This window comes from Martes martes, assembly GCF_963455335.1.
Source record: "Martes martes genome assembly, chromosome: 7".
In the NCBI taxonomy this organism is placed as follows: Eukaryota; Metazoa; Chordata; class Mammalia; order Carnivora; family Mustelidae; genus Martes; species Martes martes.
In genome coordinates, this window is record NC_137894.1 from 5,665,699 (window position 1) to 5,687,326 (window position 21,628).

General features: G+C 57.1%; 1 protein-coding gene across 1 annotated transcript; it reads left to right on the top strand.

Moving 5' to 3' along the window:
- The first annotated feature begins 500 nt into the window (after positions 1-500).
- ANPEP (alanyl aminopeptidase, membrane) lies at positions 501-18,319 on the top strand. The gene is made up of 20 exons (XM_080808869.1): positions 501-1,437; positions 1,966-2,108; positions 2,221-2,360; positions 2,799-2,925; positions 3,008-3,162; positions 3,385-3,498; positions 3,585-3,728; positions 3,839-3,904; positions 4,044-4,109; positions 5,584-5,759; positions 6,026-6,105; positions 7,320-7,456; positions 7,578-7,633; positions 8,398-8,545; positions 11,689-11,780; positions 12,503-12,613; positions 12,738-12,905; positions 13,709-13,849; positions 14,221-14,302; positions 17,690-18,319. The coding sequence occupies exons 1-20, from the start codon at positions 737-739 to the stop codon at positions 17,840-17,842; spliced, it is 3,000 nt and encodes a 999-aa protein (XP_080664995.1). The 5' UTR covers positions 501-736; the 3' UTR covers positions 17,843-18,319.
- Positions 18,320-21,628: the final 3,309 nt, after the last annotated feature.

Consider the following 21,628-nt stretch of genomic DNA (forward strand, 5'->3'; position numbering starts at 1 on the left):
AGCGAGCTCTCAGCAAGGTACCTGCTCAAGGTCACAGCTGGGAAAAGGTGAAACCTCCACCAGCCTCCTGTCTTTAAAAAAAAAAAAAAAAAGGCAGAACACCTTCTTTCTTTCTCCTCCGCTGATAGCTGAGCTAGAGCTTTTTGGCAAGAAGGGGTGAGAGGGGGAACCTGAACGAACTCCTGCCCTGGAGGAACGCAAGGGACTCTGAGACCCTGTCCCCAGGGCTTGGATTGTCTGGACGTGCCAGATCCAGCCACAGGGGTGACCCACGCCGCTCTTGACCTGAGCCAGAAACTGACTCTCTCCTCTGCATCTCCCACCTCTTCCTGCTCCTGCGAGGTCCTTCCCTGACTCTAACCTCAATCCTCCCGCTTCTGTCCCCACTGTCCCAGCACGCAGGGGGATCAGTGCCACCCAGCCCCGCTCCTCCCTCTACCTGCTGCCCGCCCTTCAGCCCTCTTCATGCAGCCCGTAACTGGACACTGTTTGCTCCCCAGCAGGTGCCCTGGCACACTGTGTCTGGACCTCCTCCTCTCTGGAGCCTGAGCAGAGGGTGCCCCTGCCCAGCCTACTGACCTTTGCCTGTGTGAGCCCTGGTTAATTTTTGCCCAGGCTGTGGGCTGTAGGGCTCCTCCCCCCCCCCCCCCCGTCCCCTCAGGGATATAAGTCTGGCCCGAGGCTGCCTTGCTCCTCGCCATCCTGAACCTCCCCTAGCCCCCACCCTGCCCTCACCATGGCCAAGGGCTTCTACATTTCCAAGACTTTGGGCATCCTGTTCATCATCCTGGGCGTGGCGGCCGCATGCACCATCATCGCTCTGTCCGTGGTGTATGCCCAGGAAAAGAACAAGAACACCGGGAGCTCCGCCGACGGCTCCACAGCTGGCCCCGCGAGCTCCACGAGCCCCACGAGCCCCACGAGCCCCACGAGCCCCACGAGTCCCGCGAGCCCCACGAGCCCCACGAGCCCCACGAGCCCCACGGCCACTGGGTTCCCCACTACAGCCACCACCTTGGACCAGACCAAACCATGGAACCGTTACCGCCTCCCCAAGGCTCTGATTCCCAGCTCCTACAATGTGACGCTGCGGCCGTACCTCACCCCCAACAGCGACGGCCTGTACACCTTCAGCGGCACCAGCACCGTGCGCTTCTTGTGCAATGAGTCCACCAACGTCATCATCATCCACAGCAAGAAGCTCAACTACACCAACATCCAGGGGCAGAGGGTGGCCCTGCGGGGTGTGGGGGGCATCCAGGCCCCCGCCATCGTCAGCACCGAGCTGGTGGAGCTCACTGAGTACCTGGTGGTGCACCTCCGGGAGCCGCTGCAGGTCAACAGCCAGTACGAGATGGACAGTGAGTTCCAGGGGGAGCTGGCCGACGACCTGGCGGGCTTCTACCGCAGCGAGTATATGGAGAACGGTGTCAAAAAGTAAGTAGCAGTGGGGTCTGTCTGCTTGGTGGGGGCAGGTCCCCGATCCGAGGCGGAGCTGGATCCTGGGGGCCAGGGAAGGGCTTGGATTGCAAGTCTTGGAACCTGGAGCCTCTTGCTGGCCCCTGACTCCATCCCAGGTGCTAGGGGAGCAGCCCCTCACCTGGGGGCTTCCGTACCCCACATTGGGGAGTCAGGGGCGAGTGGTAAAAGAGCCTCTTGGACAGATAGGAAAACTGGGGCTCAGGGGAGAGAAACTTGCCTGAGGTCTCCTGGCTAATATAGGGATGGAGCCTGCCGGGACTTTGACCCTGACTCCTGAAGGAGCTCTGCTCTCCCCGAGGAGCTGGCCTGTCAGGGCCCAGAGGCTTCCTGGGGGAGACGGGGAGGGCAAGGATGCGTCTGGAGCAGCCTTTCACGCACCCCTTCCCCTGCACGCCTGGCAGCACCCTGAAACCCCCACCCCGCCCGCCCTCACGGGGCGTGAGCGTTCCCCCGGCACACGCTCTGACGTCCTGGTTTGGGCAGGGTGATCGCCACGACACAGATGCAGGCTGCGGACGCCCGGAAATCCTTCCCGTGCTTCGATGAGCCAGCCATGAAGGCCACGTTCAACATCACCCTCATCCACCCCAGCAACCTCGTGGCCCTGTCCAACATGCTTCCCAGAGGTGAGTGGGTCTGTCCTGGGGCCGCACGGCCTTGGGAAGGAGGCACCCCAGGGCTAGGATTTGGAGCAGGGGAGGGGAGGCATCCCCGTGAATTCCAGTGCTCCCTGCCCAGGCCCCAGTGTCCCTCTTACGGGAGATGCCAGCTGGAGCGTCACGGAGTTTGAAACCACACCTATAATGTCTACTTACCTGCTGGCCTACATCGTGAGCGAGTTCAGGAATCTGCAGATGGTAGCACCCAGTGGCGTCCTGGTAAGAAGCTGGGCTCACTCGTCCTTCCCTTTCCCCAGGATTGGCCCCGGCCCGAGGGATAGTCTTGTTCTAATTCATTCCCATCTCTGCCCCTGAGTTGTTTGTTAGACCAGTGTTCGAATCCCAGCGCTGAGTGTCTTGGACAAGTGTCTTAAGTTTTGGCCGTCGGTCTCTGCAGCTGAATGTTCGCTCTCTTCTCATGAAGGGGGTTCCCAACCCTGGGTGTCAGGCAGACGGCGGCCATGACCACTGTTATTCCCAAAGCCTCCTCCCTAGGACTCTGAGCCCCTCAGAGACACCCCCCAACCTCTCCTCTGCTGCCCATGCCTCTCAGTTTAACCTAGTCGGTGTCCTCACTAGCCGGCTGGCCCCTGGGGCCCCGCCCATCTGCACCGGGTCCCAGGAGGGGCCTCTGACCTACCTCCATCCTCTCTGCAGATTCGAATCTGGGCTCGGCCCAGTGCGATCAACGAGGGTCATGGAGCTTACGCCCTGAGTGTGACAGGCCCCATCCTCGACTTCTTTTCTGCACATTATGATACCCCCTACCCACTCAACAAATCTGGTGAGTGAGGGGCCTTGTGGTGGGGACAGAAGATGGGGCACCCCACCCAGAGGCCAGCCTGCCAATGGCCTTGCCTCCACAGACCAGATCGCCTTGCCTGACTTCAACGCTGGCGCCATGGAGAACTGGGGGCTGGTGACCTACCGGGAGAGCGCCCTGCTCTACGACCCGCTGTCCTCCTCCACCGGCAACAAGGAGCGGGTGGCCACTGTGATTGCTCATGAACTGGCCCACCAGGTAGCCTCCCCCATCCCAGGGAGGGCGGAGAAGTGAGTGGGGGGCTCTGGGAGGAGAGGGCATAAGCCCTAGGCAGCTGCGAAGGGAGGAGGGTCCCAGCTGACAGGATAGCTGAGGGGAGTCACGGTGATGCCAGCCAAGTCCCGGCCAGCACCTGGCACATGGGGGACACTCGGTGAAGGGGAGTTCTGGGTACTGTGAGTGACCTTCCCTCCCCAACAGTGGTTTGGGAACCTGGTGACCTTGGAATGGTGGAATGACCTGTGGCTGAACGAGGGCTTTGCCTCCTACGTGGAATACTTGGGCGCCGACTATGCAGAACCCACTTGGAATCTGGTGAGCCGGGGACCCTGGGCGCGGCGTCGGCGGGCCCCCCACCCCGTCGCCAGGCGGGTCTCCTGATGAGCACCGGGGATTTGCAGAAAGACCTCATGGTGCTGAATGACGTGTACCGTGTGATGGCCATAGACGCGCTGGCCTCCTCCCACCCTCTGTCCTCGCCTGCCAGTGAGATCAACACGCCGGCCCAGATCAGCGAGGTGTTCGACTCCATCTCCTACAGCAAGGTACGGAGGCAGCGGCGGGCGGGCAGAGGCTGCGGGGACGCGGCCCACAGAGCCGGGCTCTGGGAGCGTGCGCCCTGTCCCGCTCTCTGAGAGCCCCTCCCCTTCCCCAGGGAGCTTCAGTCCTCAGGATGCTCTCCAGCTTCCTGACGGAGGACCTGTTCAAGAAGGGCGTGGCGGTGAGTACCCTCGGCCGGCCGCGGGGGTGGGTTTCCCCAGCCCCTGCAGTGTGTCCCGGAGCCCCTGCCTACCCAGGGGTTCAGTGGGAGAGGCTGGAGAGCACCAGCTTTGCCTTCATTGTGGCCTTTCTTTCTGCAGTCCTACCTCCACACCTTTGCCTACAAAAACACTGTTTACCTGGACCTGTGGAACCACCTGCAAAAGGTCAGTAAGAGCCAGCCGCCCGCGGCCGTTCTCTGGGGGTCCTGAGATGCTGTAAGTCTCGGGGGGTGGGCGCAGCACGTGTGGGAGAGGATGTGTCCAGCTCCATGGCTTCCCAGCCCAGGCGGGTCCTCTGAAGCCTTGGTTGCTCATCTGTAAAATGGGTGCAGCGAGGGCTCCTCGAAGGAGGTGTTTGGAGACCATGGGTCAGGACCCCAGGCAGGCAGCTTGCCTCCCCGCCACAAACCGTAGTGAGCTCCATGACGGGAGCCCAGGAGCACCCCTATGAGCCAGCCCACACGGTTCCTGAGCCCTCCTCTGCCTGGAACTTTGGAGCCAGTCATTCTACCTACTCAGCACTCCTGGCTGCCCTGTGCCCCAGCGGGCCCCTCCCAGGCCTGACTCTGCACACTCCGGCAACCCCAGCACCAGCTTTGACCTTCTCGCCCTGCCCTGCCTTGCATTCCTGTCCACTCAAACCCCACGCAGCCCTGTCTGTGGGACAGACCCTCTGACCACCCCGCCTCCCTTCTCCCCTCCCTGCCTCTCCTAGCGCTGGAGTCTGCACACTGCCGTCTTCCCATCAGTTCCCCTCCCTTACAGCAGCCCGACTGACCCCTCCAGAGTCCCAAGCCCAGTCCAGCAGGGAGGGGAGACCAGGGCCTTGGCAGGGAGTCACAGCTGGGCTCCAGCACCCTTCTGGCTGGTCTCCAGGCCAACTTCTCTCTGCCAGGAGCCTGGTTGGGCCGTCTCCCCAACATTCCCCTCCCCGGACTCCCCACAACCTGCTGACAGGGGGCACCTCACTGCCTCCACACCCACTGTCTTCAGTGTCTTCACTGAAGACACTTCACTTCACTGTCTTGCCTCAGTCTCTCCCTCCTTCCTCTCCTGCAAAGCTGAGCCCTCCTCCACGCCAGGTGCCCCTCCACCTCCACCCCTCCCTCCCACTCCCTCTGTCCCCGAGCCCCCTCTCTCTGCAGCCTCTCCCGGCTCCCCTCCCTGCTCAGCTTCTGCCCTTCTGACGCTCTTCTTCCTCTTCCCTGTCTTTATTTTCTCACTTATTAGCAGATGTTGACTTCTTGCCATTATTACAAAAGCTACGCATGTGCGCGAAAACATGAAAAAAACCTGAGAAGACAGTAGAGAGCACCCTAAGCCCGTCCCCAAACCACCCAGACTCACCCACTCGCTCGCTCTGTACCCTGCCTGCTCCTGGCCCTCCTGGCCTCCTCTAGGGTTGTTCACTCTGGGCAACCCCCCCCCGACAATACGAACCTCACCTTGGGCCCCAGAAGCCCCAGAAGTGGCAGGAGTGGGGAGCCCACCTAGATTTGCAGCGCACCAAACGCCTGGCAGTTCTCAGCTGGCCCAGCCCCGGGACCCAGCCAGCTCCTGCCTCCCTGCGGGGTGGCACTTCCGGAGCGAGGCAGGAGGGGGCGCTCCGCTGACTGCCGCCCCTGCGGCTCTGCCCCAGGTTGTAGACGATCAGACAGCCATAAAGCTGCCTGACTCTGTGCGCGCCATCATGGACCGCTGGATCCTGCAGATGGGCTTCCCCGTCATCACCGTGGACACCGCCACGGGCACCATCTCCCAGCAGCACTTCCTCCTCGACCCCGAGTCCGTTGTCACCCGCCCCTCAGAGTTCGAGTGAGTGGAAGGGGTCACCGACGCAGGCGAACTAGGGAGGGCTCCGAGGGCCAGTGGCCGTGGCGCCCCTTGGCCATCTCACGTCCAGGAGTGCCGCGATTCCGGCCCCGGTGGCCGGAGACAGGCTCTCCCTCTGTGGCCAGGAGGATGGGAGTGCTCGGTGCGGCAGCGGGGCAGACGCGGAGAGCCCGACCCGGCTGCTCTTCCCTGGCCGTGCCAGGAGCTGCTGTCTCTCACCGCCTGGTCTCCGGGGGCTCTCGTTGCAGCTACCTGTGGATCGTGCCCATCACGTCTGTCAAAAATGGCACACAGCAGGCGGACTACTGGCTTCCGGGAGTTGAACAGGGTAATCCAGCCCTGTCCCAGCAGACGGCGGGCCCACCCCATACCCCCAGCTCCTGGCCCACGTTCTGGGGGCTACGGGCAGGCCTCGGGGGCAGCTTCCTTTGTTATTTCATTCAACAAGTGGAGCTGAGTACTTCGGTTCTAAGCTCTCCTCTGCTGTTGCCCAGCTGTGTGACTCTGGGCGAGTTACCATCCCTCTCTGGTCTCTATTTCCTCATCTATAAAATGGGGCCGAGAACAATATCTGCCCCACTGAGTTGTGTGGGGACTAAAGAAGAGAATGTATATGAAATGTTTAAAACAGCACATGGCATATGTGTGAACAGCCCTGCTCTGCCAGCAAGTGAGGAGACCAAGCTCGAGGCAGTTCCTCCTCGGCCTAGGCCAGAACTGCAGATGAAGAGAAGGAAGATAAGCAGCTAGAACTTCCCAGAGCTATGTTGAGTACTTTAACAGAGGCATGTGGCCTGTGGGCTGCTGCGGGATAGGAAGCCAGGAATAAGAAAGAGTCAGCTTTGTGGAGAGGTGAGGGAAGGCTTCCTGGAGGAGGCGAGCAGGGTCTTAGAGGAAGGGAAAGACTGAGCCAGGCTCATGGCGGCAGAGGACATAGCAAGTGCAAGGCATAGAGGCAGGAGAGAATGGTAGGGACTGTGACTAGGGCAGAGGTGTGTCCTCCAGGTGAGGCTGGTTCCTGAGGTCCCTGCAGGCTGTGAGGCACAGCGGCTGTGTCCTCGGGCCAGGAGGAGCCGGGGCAGGCGGGAAGTCGGCAAGGACCACCTCTGTGGAAGGACCCCTTCTGGCTGCCAGAAGAAAGACTGGAAGGGAGGGCTGAGAGGGCCAACCCTGGAGGGGTTGACTGGCAGGGACAAATCGTCTGGGCTTCCCCCTCAGTGACTGGGGCGCGCTGGAGATGTTCATAAGCCCAGAGAGGATGAGGAGGGCCACAGCCTGGGGAGCTGAGTCTGAGTGGCCCGGGGGTATGGGGATGGAGATGTCCAGGCAGCGGTCCCTGGCCAACCCACGGTAGAGTTTGGCCCGGCAGCCCCGTCCCGTACCCCTCCTTCTCTCCTCTCCTTGGCATTGCCCAAGGCTTGAGGGCCGGCCGGTGCCGGGCTGTGTGGGAGGCTGCTCTCGTCGAGGCCTGGAGAGAGGCAGGCCAAGGGTCAGCCTGTGGCCTTCCGGGCAGCCCCACCCAGCTCCCGTCTCTCTCCACAGCCCAGGATAACCTGTTCAGAACCACAGGTTCTGGTGAGTGGGTCCTGCTGAACCTCAACGTGACGGGCTACTACCTGGTGAACTATGATGAAGACAACTGGAGGAAGATCCAAACTCAGCTGCAGACAGACCTGTCGGTGGGTGTCTACAGCCCCGCCCCATACGCTGCCCCAGGCCCCGGGCCCAAGATGGCGCCCCAGACTGCCGGGCCTGCCCCCACTACCAGCCTGAGGTGACGCCCTCTGTTGCCCCTTCTAGGTCATCCCTGTCATCAACCGGGCTCAGGTCATCCATGACACCTTCAACCTGGCCAGGTGAGTGCCCCCTTCTTCCTTGGGCCCAGCCTGGCTCAGGCCTGGTGACTTCAGCAAGTGCTGTTCCGTCACGAGAGCTGGTGCTCTTCCTCTCGGCCTTACCGTCCCAGGCACAGGGCGGCGGGCTCCCCAGGCTTCTGTACACCCGCCCTGGGCCCCCAGATAATCATCGGAGACTCAGTTTGAGTATTTACCTCAGGCCACATAGGAGTGGCCCCTGACAGCCAGACACAGGCCCGTCCCCTCTAAAACCACTCTAAACGGGCTTTTCCTGAGGACTAACAGTGGGCCAGGCGGTCACACTAGGCACTCAGAGAATCTGGGAAGGCCAGGACAGGAGAGAGGCAGCACCTACTGTGTTCCCCGCAGGTGCTAAGCCGATTTAAGTGATGTCCCCCATAGACACGGACGTTTATGAACCAGATGTGTGCACACGGCCTGAGAGGGAGGGGGGCGGAAGGCGCAGAGGGCCAGACAAGTCAGAGAAGAGGTAGGCAGAGCACAGGTTTCCACCCTTATGAATCTCTGCTCTGTGGCCTTAGGCAAGTCACTTGACCTCTCTGAGCCTCAGTTTCCTATTTGTAAAATGGGGACGGTATGTGATTGGCTGCCAGTGAGGGCGGGGCCTGAGCTGGCCTCGTCTGTGGTGCCGGCCAGCGTCCACTCGCAGTGAGTACTGGGGCTCTGGGACCTTACGTTCCACAAAGGGGTTGGAGTTCCCTCCGTGGGGCTGGACTTACTTGAGCTCCTCTGTTTGTCCCCAGTGCCCAAAAGGTCCCCGTCACCCTGGCGCTGAACAGCACTCTCTTCCTGAACCAAGAGAGAGAGTACATGCCCTGGGAGGCCGCCCTGAGCAGCCTGAGCTACTTCAAGCTCATGTTCGACCGCTCTGAGGTCTACGGCCCCATGAAGGTACAGAGGGGCGTGGCAGGATTCAAGGACCCTTGGGTCTAGTGCCTGAAATTGCACCATCAGGGAGTTCACGGAAATGCTCTCTGGAGTGGTGGACCCTTCAGAATGCCACGACGCCGGGTTCTTTGCCAAGAGCAGCCTGGGCAAGGTGGTGAGAGGCATATGGGGTGAAGGGAGCAGGTGCCGACGAGGGGAGCAGGTTGGGGAGGGCAAAGGAAGGACACGGACTGCTAGCGAAGTTTGCTGTTTGGGAAGTTAGCACTGACAGAAGGCACAGAAGAAGCCGCTGCTCGGAGCTGGGAGGCCTGTCTTTTACCAGCCATGTGGCTTCAGCCAACTCTCTTCAGCCCCAGCGCACTGTTCCCTCTGTGAAGTGAGCAGGCCCGTACCTGCCAAGCCCAAGGGCGGGGAGGGAGAAGCAGGTTGACAGCTTTGAAGTTGGGGTGATTGGGGGCAGGGTATGTTGAGGCTCCCATGAGGGAAACTCCGCAGTTTCAGACCAAAAAAAAAAAACCCCCAAACTCTCAATGTCCAACAGTCGGGGATTGGTTAAATAAACGACAATATCCATTTGATGGAATATTACACGGCCATCAGATAATACTCGAAGAAAAGCAAGTGACCGCGTGCATGAGGTTGGGTGGGAAGGGGCAGAGGGAGAATCTTAAGCAGGCTCCACACCCAGCACGGAGCCCAACACGGCTCAATCTCACGACCCTGAGGTCATGACCTGAGCCAAAACCAAGAGTCAGACGCTTAACCCACTGAGCCACCCAGGCGCCCCTTGAAGAGATCATTTTTATTTATTTATTTTTAAAGATTTTATTTATTTATTTGACAGACAGAGATCACAAGCAGGCAGAGAGAGAGGGGAAAGCAGGCTCCCTGCTGAGCAGAGCCCGATGCAGGGCTCGATCCCAGGACCCTGAGACCATGATCTGAGCTGAAGGCAGAGGCTTAACTCACTGAGCCACCCAGGCGCCCTGAAGAGATCATTTTTAATTAAAAAATTTTCACATTAACTCTCTATCAGGGTAAATGAGGTATTAGTGTAAATGAGCTTTTAACTCAGAAAAGTGTTCAAGGACGTGGAGGCATAGCGTCCGCAACGTCTTTGTCCCACTGCCACACAGGACCCAGAATTCACCCAGGTTTAGAAGATTCTAGGTTGGAAATTGTTCCTCAGCGAATTTCAGGGCCTGCTCCACTGACCCCCACCCAGCCTCTCGTGTTGCTGTTGAGAATCAGAGCCTTGCTCATTTCTGGTTATTTGAATGTGGCCGTTCTCCCGCTTCTGGAAGCCTGTGAGCTCTTCTGTCAGTCCTGGTGCGCCTTTGTGTGGGTCTCTCTCCTCCCCTCCCCTTCCCATCCGGGCATTTTGACATCGCTCCCTAAGACGTTCTTCCCGTCCTTGCTGTTTGGTTCTCTCTCTGGGTCCCCTGTTCCTCCAGCGTATTGTTCTTGCGTTGGCCTTTCTTCCGTCCTGCCCTTAAATTCCCAAGAACTGTTCCTGGTCCCAGTGTCCTTTGCGAGTCTCCGAATGCTCAGAGGGTATTTGTCTCAGGCTTTCACCAAGCTTTCTTTTTCTTCCATTGACTTGTTCCGTGAGTCTTCTGTTTGTTTTGGTCTCCTTTGGAGAGATCACGGCAGAGGCTGAGCTGCCCTCTTTGGATTTAAGAGTGAGGCAGTAAAAGGCAATTAGAAGTTCCATGAGGTCATGTTTGTCACCTGCAGGTCTCACTGGGGGGTGACTGGGGCTACGTGACTCCTCATGGGGACCCTCATAGTATCCATGGGATGTCTGGTTGGCTCAGTTGGAGACCATGTGACTCTTAATCGTGGGGTCATGGGTTCAAGTCCCACATCGAGTCTAGAGATTACTTAAAAAGAAAAAAAAAAAACAAAAACCAGTGTCCAAGAGTGTTCCCCTGAGACCGGAGAGTCAACCTCTATTTTTTTTTTTTTTAGGATTTTTATTTATTTATTTGACAGAGATCACAAGCAGGCAGAGAGGCAGGCAGAGAGAGAAGGAGGGGAAGCAGGCTCCCCGCTGAGCAGAGAGCCCGATGCGGGGCTCGATCCCAGGACCCTGGGATCATGACCTGAGCTGAAGGCAGAGGCTTTAACCCACTGAGCCACCCAGGCCCATCCTTTATCTTGTACAACAAAGCTGTGATGCTCACTTTTTGGGATTGGGGATGGGGCAAGAAACTGGAGAGATCTCCATGCGGGATATAATCTTTCACCTCCGACCTCTCTCTCTGCAGCCCACCAGTCCTTCCCCTGTGTCTGGTGACCCCTGATTCTGAGCCCCCCCACTCATTCAGCCTCACCACGGGGGGGAGGGCGGGGTTTGCCTGCTGCCAGGGGGGAAGCTGGAGCTTGGGGGTTTAATTAATGACTCCTGCTGCAGACTCTGACTCCTTCGGCCTGTGCCCAGCCCCCGCCTCACCCCTGTCCACTGCAGACCCGTCCCTCTGATTCTGGGCCACTCGAGCCAGTGTCGCTTCTGGCCCTGTGTGCCCCGCAGCAGGCCCCCTGTCCCTCTCTCCCCACCTTCCCGCTCCTTGCCTGCACGGGTCCCTCATCCACTCTGGTTTCTCCTCCCGTTTCCTTTGTTCTGGAAGTTTGTTCTTGGACGGAAGGCAGGACTTCCATCCCAGTGTCAGGGACAAAGAGCAGCGTGCAGAATTACAGAGATGCTAGGTAGAAAAGGAAGAAGGAGGGGTCAGCTCACCAACTTGAAAATCATAGTTTGGGGAAGCTCCTGGGTGGATTGTATTTTCTGGACGCTGCTCCATGTTTCCTAAGCTCTTTATGAGAAAAGTGGGATGCTTAGCATCGGGCGGCGGGGGTGGGGCAGAGGCACAACACTCTATTCAGAAGTGGTGACCCCGGGGGACCGGACTGTTAGACTGGGTGAGGCTTTCGGGAGGGAGCACCTCAGAACTGTGAGCTCCAACCTGGGCCGGCCCTGGCCCCTTTGAGCCCTGTGGCCCCGGGCGAGGCCTGACCCTCCAACCTTTCCCCCTCCGTGCCCTTCACCCTGGCGACACCTCCCCACCCACGTCAGAGGCTGTGCGGGGCTCCAGAAGGGTCAAGTGGGAGTCTCACCTTCGAAGCCCTTCCTGTTTTCTTTTCAGAGTTACCTGAGGAAGCAGGTCTCGCCTCTGTTTGATTATTTCGAAACTATCACCCAGAACTGGACGAAGCACCCAGACACCCTGATGGAACAGTGAGTGTGCTGTCGGGGAGCTCAGAGCCCTGCTCGTTGCCTCATTTCCCGAAGTCCCGGGCAGCCCAGCCACCCTGACCTGGGGAGTCCCGAGCGGGGTCCTGCAGTGTCTCCTCTGGAGGACAGCTCCCAGCTGGACCAGGCCACAGCGAGAACCCCGCCAGGAGTAGGAGGCCTGCCCTGAGGCTCTCTGTGGCCCGTGAGCCCGTCTGACCTCTTTGTACAAGGGACCAAACTGAAACTGAGGTCCCTCACTGGCTTGGTCCTTTTATTTTTTTTTTAAAGACTTACTTGTTTCTCTTAGAGAGAGAGAGAGCAAGAGCACAGGAGCTGGGGCGGGGCAGAGGGAGAGGGAGAGAGAGAGAATCCTCAGCCTCCCTGTTGAGCCCTGACATGGGGCTCCGTCCCCGGCCCCTGAGATCATGACCTGATCTGAAACCGAGAGCTGGCTGTTTAACTGACCAAGCCACCCACGCGTTCCTTGGTCATTTAGATTCTAGGTGTTCAGATTGGGGCTGGAGCTCGTACTGACCCCTCTAGGTCCCTGGGCTGCCCAAGGCACAAAGCAAAGAGGGGGACCCAATGGGCGGAGTGGGTTGCAGCCGCTGACAGAGCCCGGGCCCTGCCATCCTTCCTGGAGATGTGCATGGGCAGGGGACTCTGGCCGGAGTCTGGGCCAGGTGACCCACGGGCACACTGACCAAGTGTCACCCCTGGCACAGGTACGGCGAGATTAACGCCGTGAGCACTGCCTGCACCTATGGGGTTCCGAAGTGTAAGGAGCTGGTCTCCACTCTTTTCGCAGAGTGGAAGAAGAACCCCCAAAACAACATGTGAGTGTGTCCCCTGCTCCTCCCCCCGCCTTCATCCGCCCCTCAAGCCCACAGCCATGTCCTCGTCGGACCCTCGTCCCACACTCCCTGCTGCTGCTCCCCCTGACACCCCCACCCTCACCAGGATCTACCCCAACCTGCGCTCCATTGTGTACTGCAACGCCGTCGCCCAGGGCGGTGAGGAGGAGTGGAACTTCGTGTGGGAGCAGTTCCGAAGTGCCACGCTGGTAAACGAAGCCGACAAGCTCCGTGCGGCCCTGGCCTGCACCAACCAGGTCTGGATCCTGAACAGGTGAGGGCTGCGGCCGGCCGGGGCTGGTGAGTTTCCTCCCCACTGGGAACCGGGATCCCCACGTGCGAGAGAACAAACCAGCCAGGCCTCCGCACTCTCATTCACGGGATCCCCACAAACACGCGCAGTGGGGTAGTACGTTCCCCATTTTACAGATGAGAACGCTGAGGCTCAGGGAAGCAAAACCGCTTACCCAAAGCCCAGAAGCTTTAATAAGTCGTGGAGTCAAGAGCTGAACCCGGGTCTGGGTCTCTGTCCCCAGCTTTTAGCTGCTGTAGCTTCTTGGCCTGTGGTTGACCGCAGCTCAGTTCTGCTCTCTCTCAAGGGCTCTGGGGCCGCTGGACCTGAGTCCTCTTGGACATGCAGCCGGGCCCACCTCCAGCTCTTGCATGAGGGCTCCTGGCTCCCACCCCCGGGCCCCAGGAAACAAAAGCCTCTCTCCATGTCAAAGACAAACATAGGCACCCTACCTGGGATCGGGCTCTTGACCCAGGTTCTCTTTCTTTTCTTCATTTGTCCATGGCCCGTCATCCGATATTTATCAGGTACTGGGGCCACGGGACGCATGACATTTGGCATAGCCAGTGGCCCTGCCTGGCAGACTCAGTATCCCTCCTCCTAGAGGGAGGTCGACTAAGGGGTCTTCAAACCTTGGTAGGCCAAAGCGATACGAAGAGGCTGCAGGAGAGGTGTGGGGAGGGGAGGGTGGGGTCCGTTGCCCTCCTGGGTTCTCTCTCTCTCTCTCGAATCCTCTGACCAGAGCCCTCGGAGGTGGTCACGAAGTCCGCACCCTGCCCTCACAGGTACCTGAGTTACACCCTGAACCCTGACCTCATCCGGAAGCAAGATGTCACCTCCACGCTTAGCAGCATCGCCAGCAATGTCGTCGGGCAAAATCTGGTCTGGGACTTCGTCCAGAGCAACTGGAAGCAGCTGTTTGACGAGTGAGTCTGCAGGAGCGCCGAGGCTGGGGTGTCCTGGGGGGGCGTCAGCGTCTGTGTGAATGGGGCCCCGCAGGGCTGGAAGTCGGGGCGCCGGTGGGCACTGCTGAGGAATGCGGGCAAAAGACCCCAGCTCGAGGGGAGGCGGGCAGGTGCAGGCCGGCTCTCTTCGCACTCGTGGGGAAGAGAGTCTGGTTCTCTGCAGAGATGGGGGCAGGGACACTGCGATCAGACCTGTGTGCGTGTCCCGAGAGCATGTCATTTCCTCTCATCTACGAGATGAGGACAGTCGCGGGGTGGCTGTGAGGATACAGTGTCGCCGGCCTGTCCCTGAGCATTAGTTCCCAGCCCTCCACGGTCTTCTCTCCCCACAGCTTCGGCACTGGTTCCTTCTCCTTCTCCAACCTCATCCAGGCAGTGACCCGGCGGTTCTCCTCGGAGTTCGAGCTGCAGCAGGTAAGCAGCCCCGGACCCTCGAGTGGCCCCCAGAGGCCCATCCCAGTCTAATCGGCGAGCGCCCCCTGAGTGTGCTCTCAAGGGAGCTTGGGCTCTGCATTGCCAGAGACTCCCTCCTTTCCAGGGGAAGCTGGGCATCCAGGCTTTTTACATGGTGACAGTTCAATCAGAAACATTCATCTGGGAATTCCTGTATAGGCAAAAAGTAAAGAGAATCATATAAACGACCCTCCATGTACCCATTACCCAGATTGAACAATTATCAACACTTTGTTGCTGCTTTTTTGGGGGGTGGATAATTTTTGGGCAGAGATCACTTACATAATTTCACCTGTAAGTGGTTTAGTTATATCTAAAATAAAGGAATTTTTAAAAGATAATCTCAATGTCACTAACAGGCCCAAGAAAAATGAACAATTTCTTGCTATCATGTTCTATTCAGGGGCATTTTAAACCCTCTAGGTGGTTTCTTTTAAAATTCCTTTTGCAATGATAGATATGCTTGAATCAGAAGCCACACAAAGTTAACTCATTGTATTAGGTTGGTCTGTCTTTTTCTTTTTTCATTGAGATACAATTTATGTAGCACAATGCTCATCATGTTAAGTGGTTTTCTGTATATTTATGAGGCTGTACAACCATCACCGCCGTCTAGTTCCAGAACATTCTTGTTACCCCTCAAAAGAAGCTGTGGCAGTCACTCTTCCTCTGTCCCTAGCCCCTGGCAACCTGTCTCTATGAATATGGCTATTTTAGATATTTCATAAAAGGGGATCATGTAATATGAGACCTTTTGTGTCTGGCTTTCGCCTAGCATCAGGCTCTCAAGTTTTATCCATGTTGTAGCATGTAGCATTTATGGCTGAATAATATTTGTGTGGCTATACCACATCTGTTTATCCACCAATCAGTTGGTAGACACTGGGTTATTTCCACTTTTTTTTCTTTTTTTTAGATTTTATTTTATTTGTTTATTTGAGAGAAAGAGCAAGTGTGGGAGACAGTACGAGTGGGGCTGGGGAGGAGCAGAGGGACAGGGAGAAGCAGACTCCCTGTTGAGCAAGGACCCCCCACCCTAAATATGGGGCCCGATCCCAGAATCCTGGGATCACAGCCTGAGCCGAAGGCAGACCGAAACTGACTGAGCCACCCAGGTGACCCCACTTTTGACTATATGAATAACTCTGTTACGAATATTCATGTACAGAATTTGGAGTGAATGTACGTGTTGGTTTCTCTTGGATATACACCTGGAAGTGGTGTTGCTGGATTGTTTGGTAACTCTGTTTAACTTTTTGAGAAATTTCCAGAATGTTTTCCAAAATAATTGACCTAATTTACATTCCACCTGCAGAGTAAGGAGGTTCCAACGTCTTTCTGTCTTTGTGGACTCTTATTATTCTCTTTTCCTTCTTTCCTTTACTTATTTCCCCTTCTTTCCTTCCTCCCTCCTCTCCCTCCCTCCCTCCTTTCTTTTTTCATTATAGCCATTCTGTAGGTGTGAAGTATATGGACTGCATTTCTCTAATGACTAATGATGATGAGCATCTTTTCATGTGCTTACTGGCCATTCACATATCTTCTCTGAGAAATGTCTGTTCAAATCCTTTGCCCATGTCTTAATTGGGATATTTGTCTCTTTATTGTCGAGTTGTAAGAGTTCTTTATATACTCTGGATAGTAGGCCCTTACTGGATACCTGGTTTGCAAATGTTTTCTTCCATTCTGTGGATTGTCTTTTTACATTCTCCATAGTGTCACTGATGTACTGAAGTTTTTAAATTTTGATAAAGTTCAGTTTTCTAATTTTCCTTTTATTGCTTTTGCTTTAGGTGTCCTATCACATGCTACTAAGAGTCTTAGCATTTTAGCTCTTACATTTAGGACTTTGATCAATTTTGGCTTAATTTTTGTATATGGTGTAAGGTAGGGGTCCAACTTCATTCTTTTGCATGTGGCTATCCAAATGCCTCACCACCATTTGTTGAAAAGATGATTCTTTCACCCAGTGAATGGTCTTGGCATCCTTGCCAACTCTCAGTTGTGCATCATTGATCTATCCGTTCATCCTTAAGCCAGTACCACACTCTCTTGATTACTGTAGCTGTGCAGTGAGTTTAGGAATGTAAGCCCTCCAACTTTGTTCTTTTTCAAGACTGTTTGGCTCTTCAGAGTCCCTTGCATTTCTTTATGAATTTTAGGATCAGCTTGTCCATTTCTGGGAAAGAAGAAAAGGCAGTTGGGATTTTGAGAGGGATTACATCGAGTCTATAGATCGATATGGGAAGGGTTGCCATGGGATAATATTAAATCTTCCAACCTCATTAACACAGATTTGGGCCTATTTGGGCCTTTTTTCATTTAGGTCTTCTGAATTCTTTTCAACAATATTTTATAGTATCAACATGCCAGCCGCTTAGCATGTCCTTTGTCTATTTTATTCCTCAGTATTTTATTCTTTTTGATACTATTGTAAAGGGAACTGTTTTCTTAATTTATTCTTTGTATGTTGCTCTTCCATCTTGCATCCTTGCTGAATTCATTAGTTTTAGTTGTTTTTTGGTAGATTCCTTAGGATTTTCTATATCCAAAATCGTGTCATCCGCTAATGGAGATAGTTTTACTTCTTCCTTTCTGGATGCCGTCTATTTCATTTTCTTGCCTAATTGCCCTGGCTACAACCTCTAATAGTATATCTTTTAATCTCTGACATCTTTCTCTCTCTCTCTCTCTCTCTCTTTTTTTTTTTTTTTAAAGATTTTATTTATTTATTTGACAGAGATCACAAGTAGGCAGAGAGGCAGGCAGAGAGAGAGGAGAAAGCAGGCTCTCCACGGAGCGGAGAGCCCGATGCGGGGCTCAGTTCCAGGACCCTGGGATCATGACCTGAGCCGAAGGCAGAGGCTTTAACCCACTGAGCCACCCAGGCGCCCCCCCCCTTTTTTTATAGTGCCATTTATTTGTTGAAACAGCTAGGTTATTTGTAGTATAGAAATGGCCACATTTTGAATTTGGCTGATTACATCCTTGTGGTATCTTGTCTGATTTGTCCCTCTCTCTTTCCTGGGTTGGACTGAGATTACAATTCAATTAAAAGCTAAGATCCAACTCAATAAAGAACCGTAGGGTGAAGGTCAGATACATCCAGGAGCCAGATTTAACCACAAGGTTCTTGGTTTTGACCTCTGCTCTAGATAAAGACTTTATGGGGGGGGGGCAGGGGTTGGGAGGGTAGAGAAGGACTGGCCCTTCCTCTGCTGGAGAAAGCCTGTGGCTGTGTTCCCAAGGGCCCTAATGTGGGTGGGAGGCCCGAGGCCCGGACAGCCCTCTGCTTGAGGCTGTGTGACCGACCCAGCCTGGGGCTGAGAAACCTCGTTCCCCCGGCAGCTGGAGCAGTTCAAGACGAACAACATGCACATAGGCTTCGGCTCAGCCACGCGGGCCCTGGAGCAAGCCCTGGAGAAGACCAAAGCGAACATCAAGTGGGTGAAAGAAAACAAGGAGGTGGTGCTCAGGTGGTTCACGGAAAACAGCCAGTAGTCCTTGGTCCTGCGTCACCTGCCACCCCCCCCCACCCCCGTGTGAGTGAGATGCGTGCGTGGGTCCGCCCAGTGGCCCGCGGCAGCAACCCCTTCCTGGATCCTGAGGCGATGGTGTCCTCCCCTCAGGGACAAAGTCTCCAGCCCCCGTTTTCTCCCGTCTGCCCATGGGGCCGATCCAGTGTCCAATGGCCAGACCGTCCAAGCACCTCCCAGCCCCTGCCCCTCGTGCCCGCCCGCGCACCCCAGGCCTGGCACGGTGCCTGTCACCCCGGGCCCTGGGGCTGATCTCAGGGAAGCCCAGCTCCAGGGCCAGATGAGCAGAAGCCCTCCATGGACGATGGATGGCCTTGGGGGGGTAGCCCTGCGCCCTCTCTCACCTTCCCATAAAGACCCTGAACCTAAAGAATCAACAGGGCACAAGATCTATATATTTTTTTTTCTAAGAGAAAATGTAAATAAAGGATTTCTAGATCAGTGTCTGGACTCATTACTAAACTAGAGCAGGAGTGGGTTTGCACAGCAGCCAGGAAGACAGGGAGGGAACCGGGGGTGTAGGGAACCCCAGGGAGCACAGGAGGGGAGAAGTATCCAGAATGCTTGTGTGTCCTGTGGGGTCCGCCTACAGCGCCTTTCATCCACTCTCCCGTGGCGGCTGGGGACCTGGGTGCTGGGAGCTACGAGGAGGTAGAGGCCAGGCAACCAGACCCAACGGTTCTCATGGTGCAGTGGGGAGAGCTGGGGCTCGGTGCCGGACCCAGGGCAGGTCCTGCCGGTGGAGGCAGTGTATTTTTTCAGAAAGCAGAAGTTTCCATAGTTGCAGATGCTGGGGTCAGCCCCTGCCCAAACATGAGGGACGGGAGCAGGGTGCTGAGTGGGCTTCTCTTCTTGCGGCTCGGTCAGCACGCCTGGAACAGTGAGAGGGGGGCGTGGAGGGAGGGCAGCAGGCCCTGGGACCCAGGCCCTGTCTGACCCCTCACTGGCCAAGGGCCTGTCCCATCTCCTCTCCGGGACCCACGGTGGAAGGTGGGATGTTACTTTGTGAAGTGGCTGTTTTTAAGAGCAGCGCACAGAGAAAGGCCGGTGCCCTCCGGACCGCCCCGGGCAGCCAGGGGTCTGTGCCTGTTCCGAGGAGAATGTCTGGGACCCACGTGGCTCCATGGCCCACATTGGCCTTGGAGGAAGTTTCTTGGCAAATGGAGTCAGGTTGTTGGAAGCTCACCTCAGCCTCAGGCCCCCACCCCCAGGGCCCAGGTGAGCACCCCCTGCTGGTGGAGGGCACATGGGCGGTGACACACCACAGGGCTCCTTGGGGGTGTCCTCCAAGTGAGTGGCTGGGGCTGGAGGCCCGGAGACCAGGGGACCTGGTGTCAGAGCACAGCTTGGCCAGTTTCTTGGGCAACTGACCCAAAGCCCTGGGTTTTGGCTTCCACGTCTGCACGATAAAGGTGATAGATCACGGAGCTGGGGTGTGGATCTAAGGGGAGTCACGTATCAGGGTATCTGGGGCACTGCCCCTCTCCCCCCACAGGAGATTTGGGTGTTGTTACCCTTAGCCTGGTCTCCTGGCCTGCGGGCTCCCCTTACAGCATCTGTGCCGCCTTGGGAGAAGTGGGGGTGGGGCTGGGCCCGGAAGGCAGTCCCCTCATCAAAGGTGGGGCGGGCCAAGGGCTGAGAGCAGCCCAGGGGATGGGTGGAGTCCCTCCACCAATCAGGAGGCTTCCCTCAGCCCAGCCCCTCGGGGCCAGGCCTTCCTGTCGCCAGGGCCCAGCAGCTGTGGCTGGCACTTAACCTTCTGGGGATCAGAGGGCAGGCCCCCTCAGGAGGTCCCGCTGGGGGAGGGACCAGCCCCACCAGGTTCCCTGGGAGAGACCTGGCCTCCAGGGAGAGGAGTCTGCAGGGGGCCTCGGCTCTGTGCCTGGCACTGGGCCAAGTGTTTATGCGCATTATCTCATTTGGGTCTCAACAGTCCCAGGAGATAAGGATTGGTTTTCTTATCTCAGGTTTGCAGATAAGGAAACTGAGTCACAGAAAGGGTAAGTCGGTGGGGCTAGAGCGAGATGCTGGCTCCCAAGCCAGGCGGAACAGAAGGCCTCCCCCATCTAGAGCTGGGGCGAGGTCTGTGGCACCCACGTGTTGGGAGCTCCCACCACCACACGGCTCCCCAGGCTGGCCTTCAGATGCCCTGGGGATCCGGAAGAAATCAGGTCCCCGGGAATCCGGCGAGGGCACCCAGAGCCCGACGTCCGCCTGCAGAACCTCCCCCAAGTCGCACACAGAGCAGGGGCCAGAGTGGAGCTCAGGTGCTCGTCCGTGCCCAGCACTCTGTGGTGGGCTGACCCCTCAGGGCCAGTGGGGAGGCAGGCCCTGGGCAGGCTCGGGGATGGGCGGGGGGGGGGGGTCTCCCACCTCCCTCTACCCAGGAGGCTCCTCGGGAGGCATGTCCTCTACGGTGAAGGATCATGAGAGAATGTCCATTCTCCTATGGACGGTGATGGAGGGGGGTCCCCAGGAAGGTGCGGGAAGACCAGTCGTTCCGGGCAGGCCCTGGGCAGCAGCGCCTCTCCATCCCCTGCCGGGCCCTTAACAGACAGGCACGGTCAAGAGTGGCACGCCCGGGATGGAGCCACGGAAGGAGGTGACGGCCTCCTGCTGCTGAGAGGCAGGCTTGAGCCTTCCCATGCAGAGGCTGAGGACAGGGGTGGGAGAGCAGCCCAAGCGCCCCCGCTCCCGGACCCCTCACGCTAGTTGTATCTCAGATGTCTCCCGGGCAACACTGGCTGGCCGCCTCTCTCCTCTGCCTTTGCACCTTTTTGGGGCTCCACTCCAGCCCTTGCAGGAGCGGGGAGCTGACCTTGGAGCTGGAAGAGCATGGCCCTCTGTGTCCAGACCAGCGAGCACCTCTCCCTGTCCGACAGCGACCAGCCCCCTGGGAGCCAAAGGAAGGAGATGGGCAGTTGTTTAATTTTGCCGTTGGTGCAGATGCTGTGAGACTACGGAGCCAAGACCTTGGGTCTTCTAGGGAAGGAGAGAGCACTGGATAGGGAGTCAGGGGCCAGGCATCCCTACCTAGCTTGGGGGCTAGGGAAAGTGGCTTCTCTGCCTGGGCTTGTTTTCTCAGCTATGAAATGAACGGGTGGGGAATATCTACTGAACCCAAACCTGTTAAGGATTTTCTAAATCCCCAGGTTTCTAAGTCCCCGCTCACTGCGCTGACTCATGCTCTCAGGGTGGGCCCTGAGAACCAGGTGTCTCGGCAGGCAGCCAGGTTAGGGAACCTCCGGACTGCAAGGTGGTGTGGCTCCATTCAGCAATGACTACGTGCCCTGCCTAAGAATCCTGAGGGACTGGGTCTCTTACTGTCCCCATTTCACAGCTGAGAAAACTGAGGCTCAGGGAGGTTTCAGTTTGCTCAGTTATACTGTGAGCAAGGGCTGAGTGGAACGTGCCCCCATGTCAGTCGTGCCCTGTATCCATCTCGTCACTGTATGTAATCATGTGTGAGGTTTTCTAATCCTTCCAGCTGCGGGGGGGCAACCCCTAGGGACAGGAGGCCCTGGGGTAAGAACCTGAATCATAGAACGCTAGGGCAAGAAGCCACTTCAGTGGGCAATTAAACCAGTTCCTCTTTTAGGAGATGCAGCAACTGAGGCACGGAGAGGGAGTGACTTGCCTGATGTCATGGGGCACATCAGCGGGTCAGATGGCTGGCCCTACGCGCAGCCGAGAGCTCAGGCATCTTGTGCTTGGTTTTCCTGCCCCACCTCTCGCCCGGCACCGTGACCGT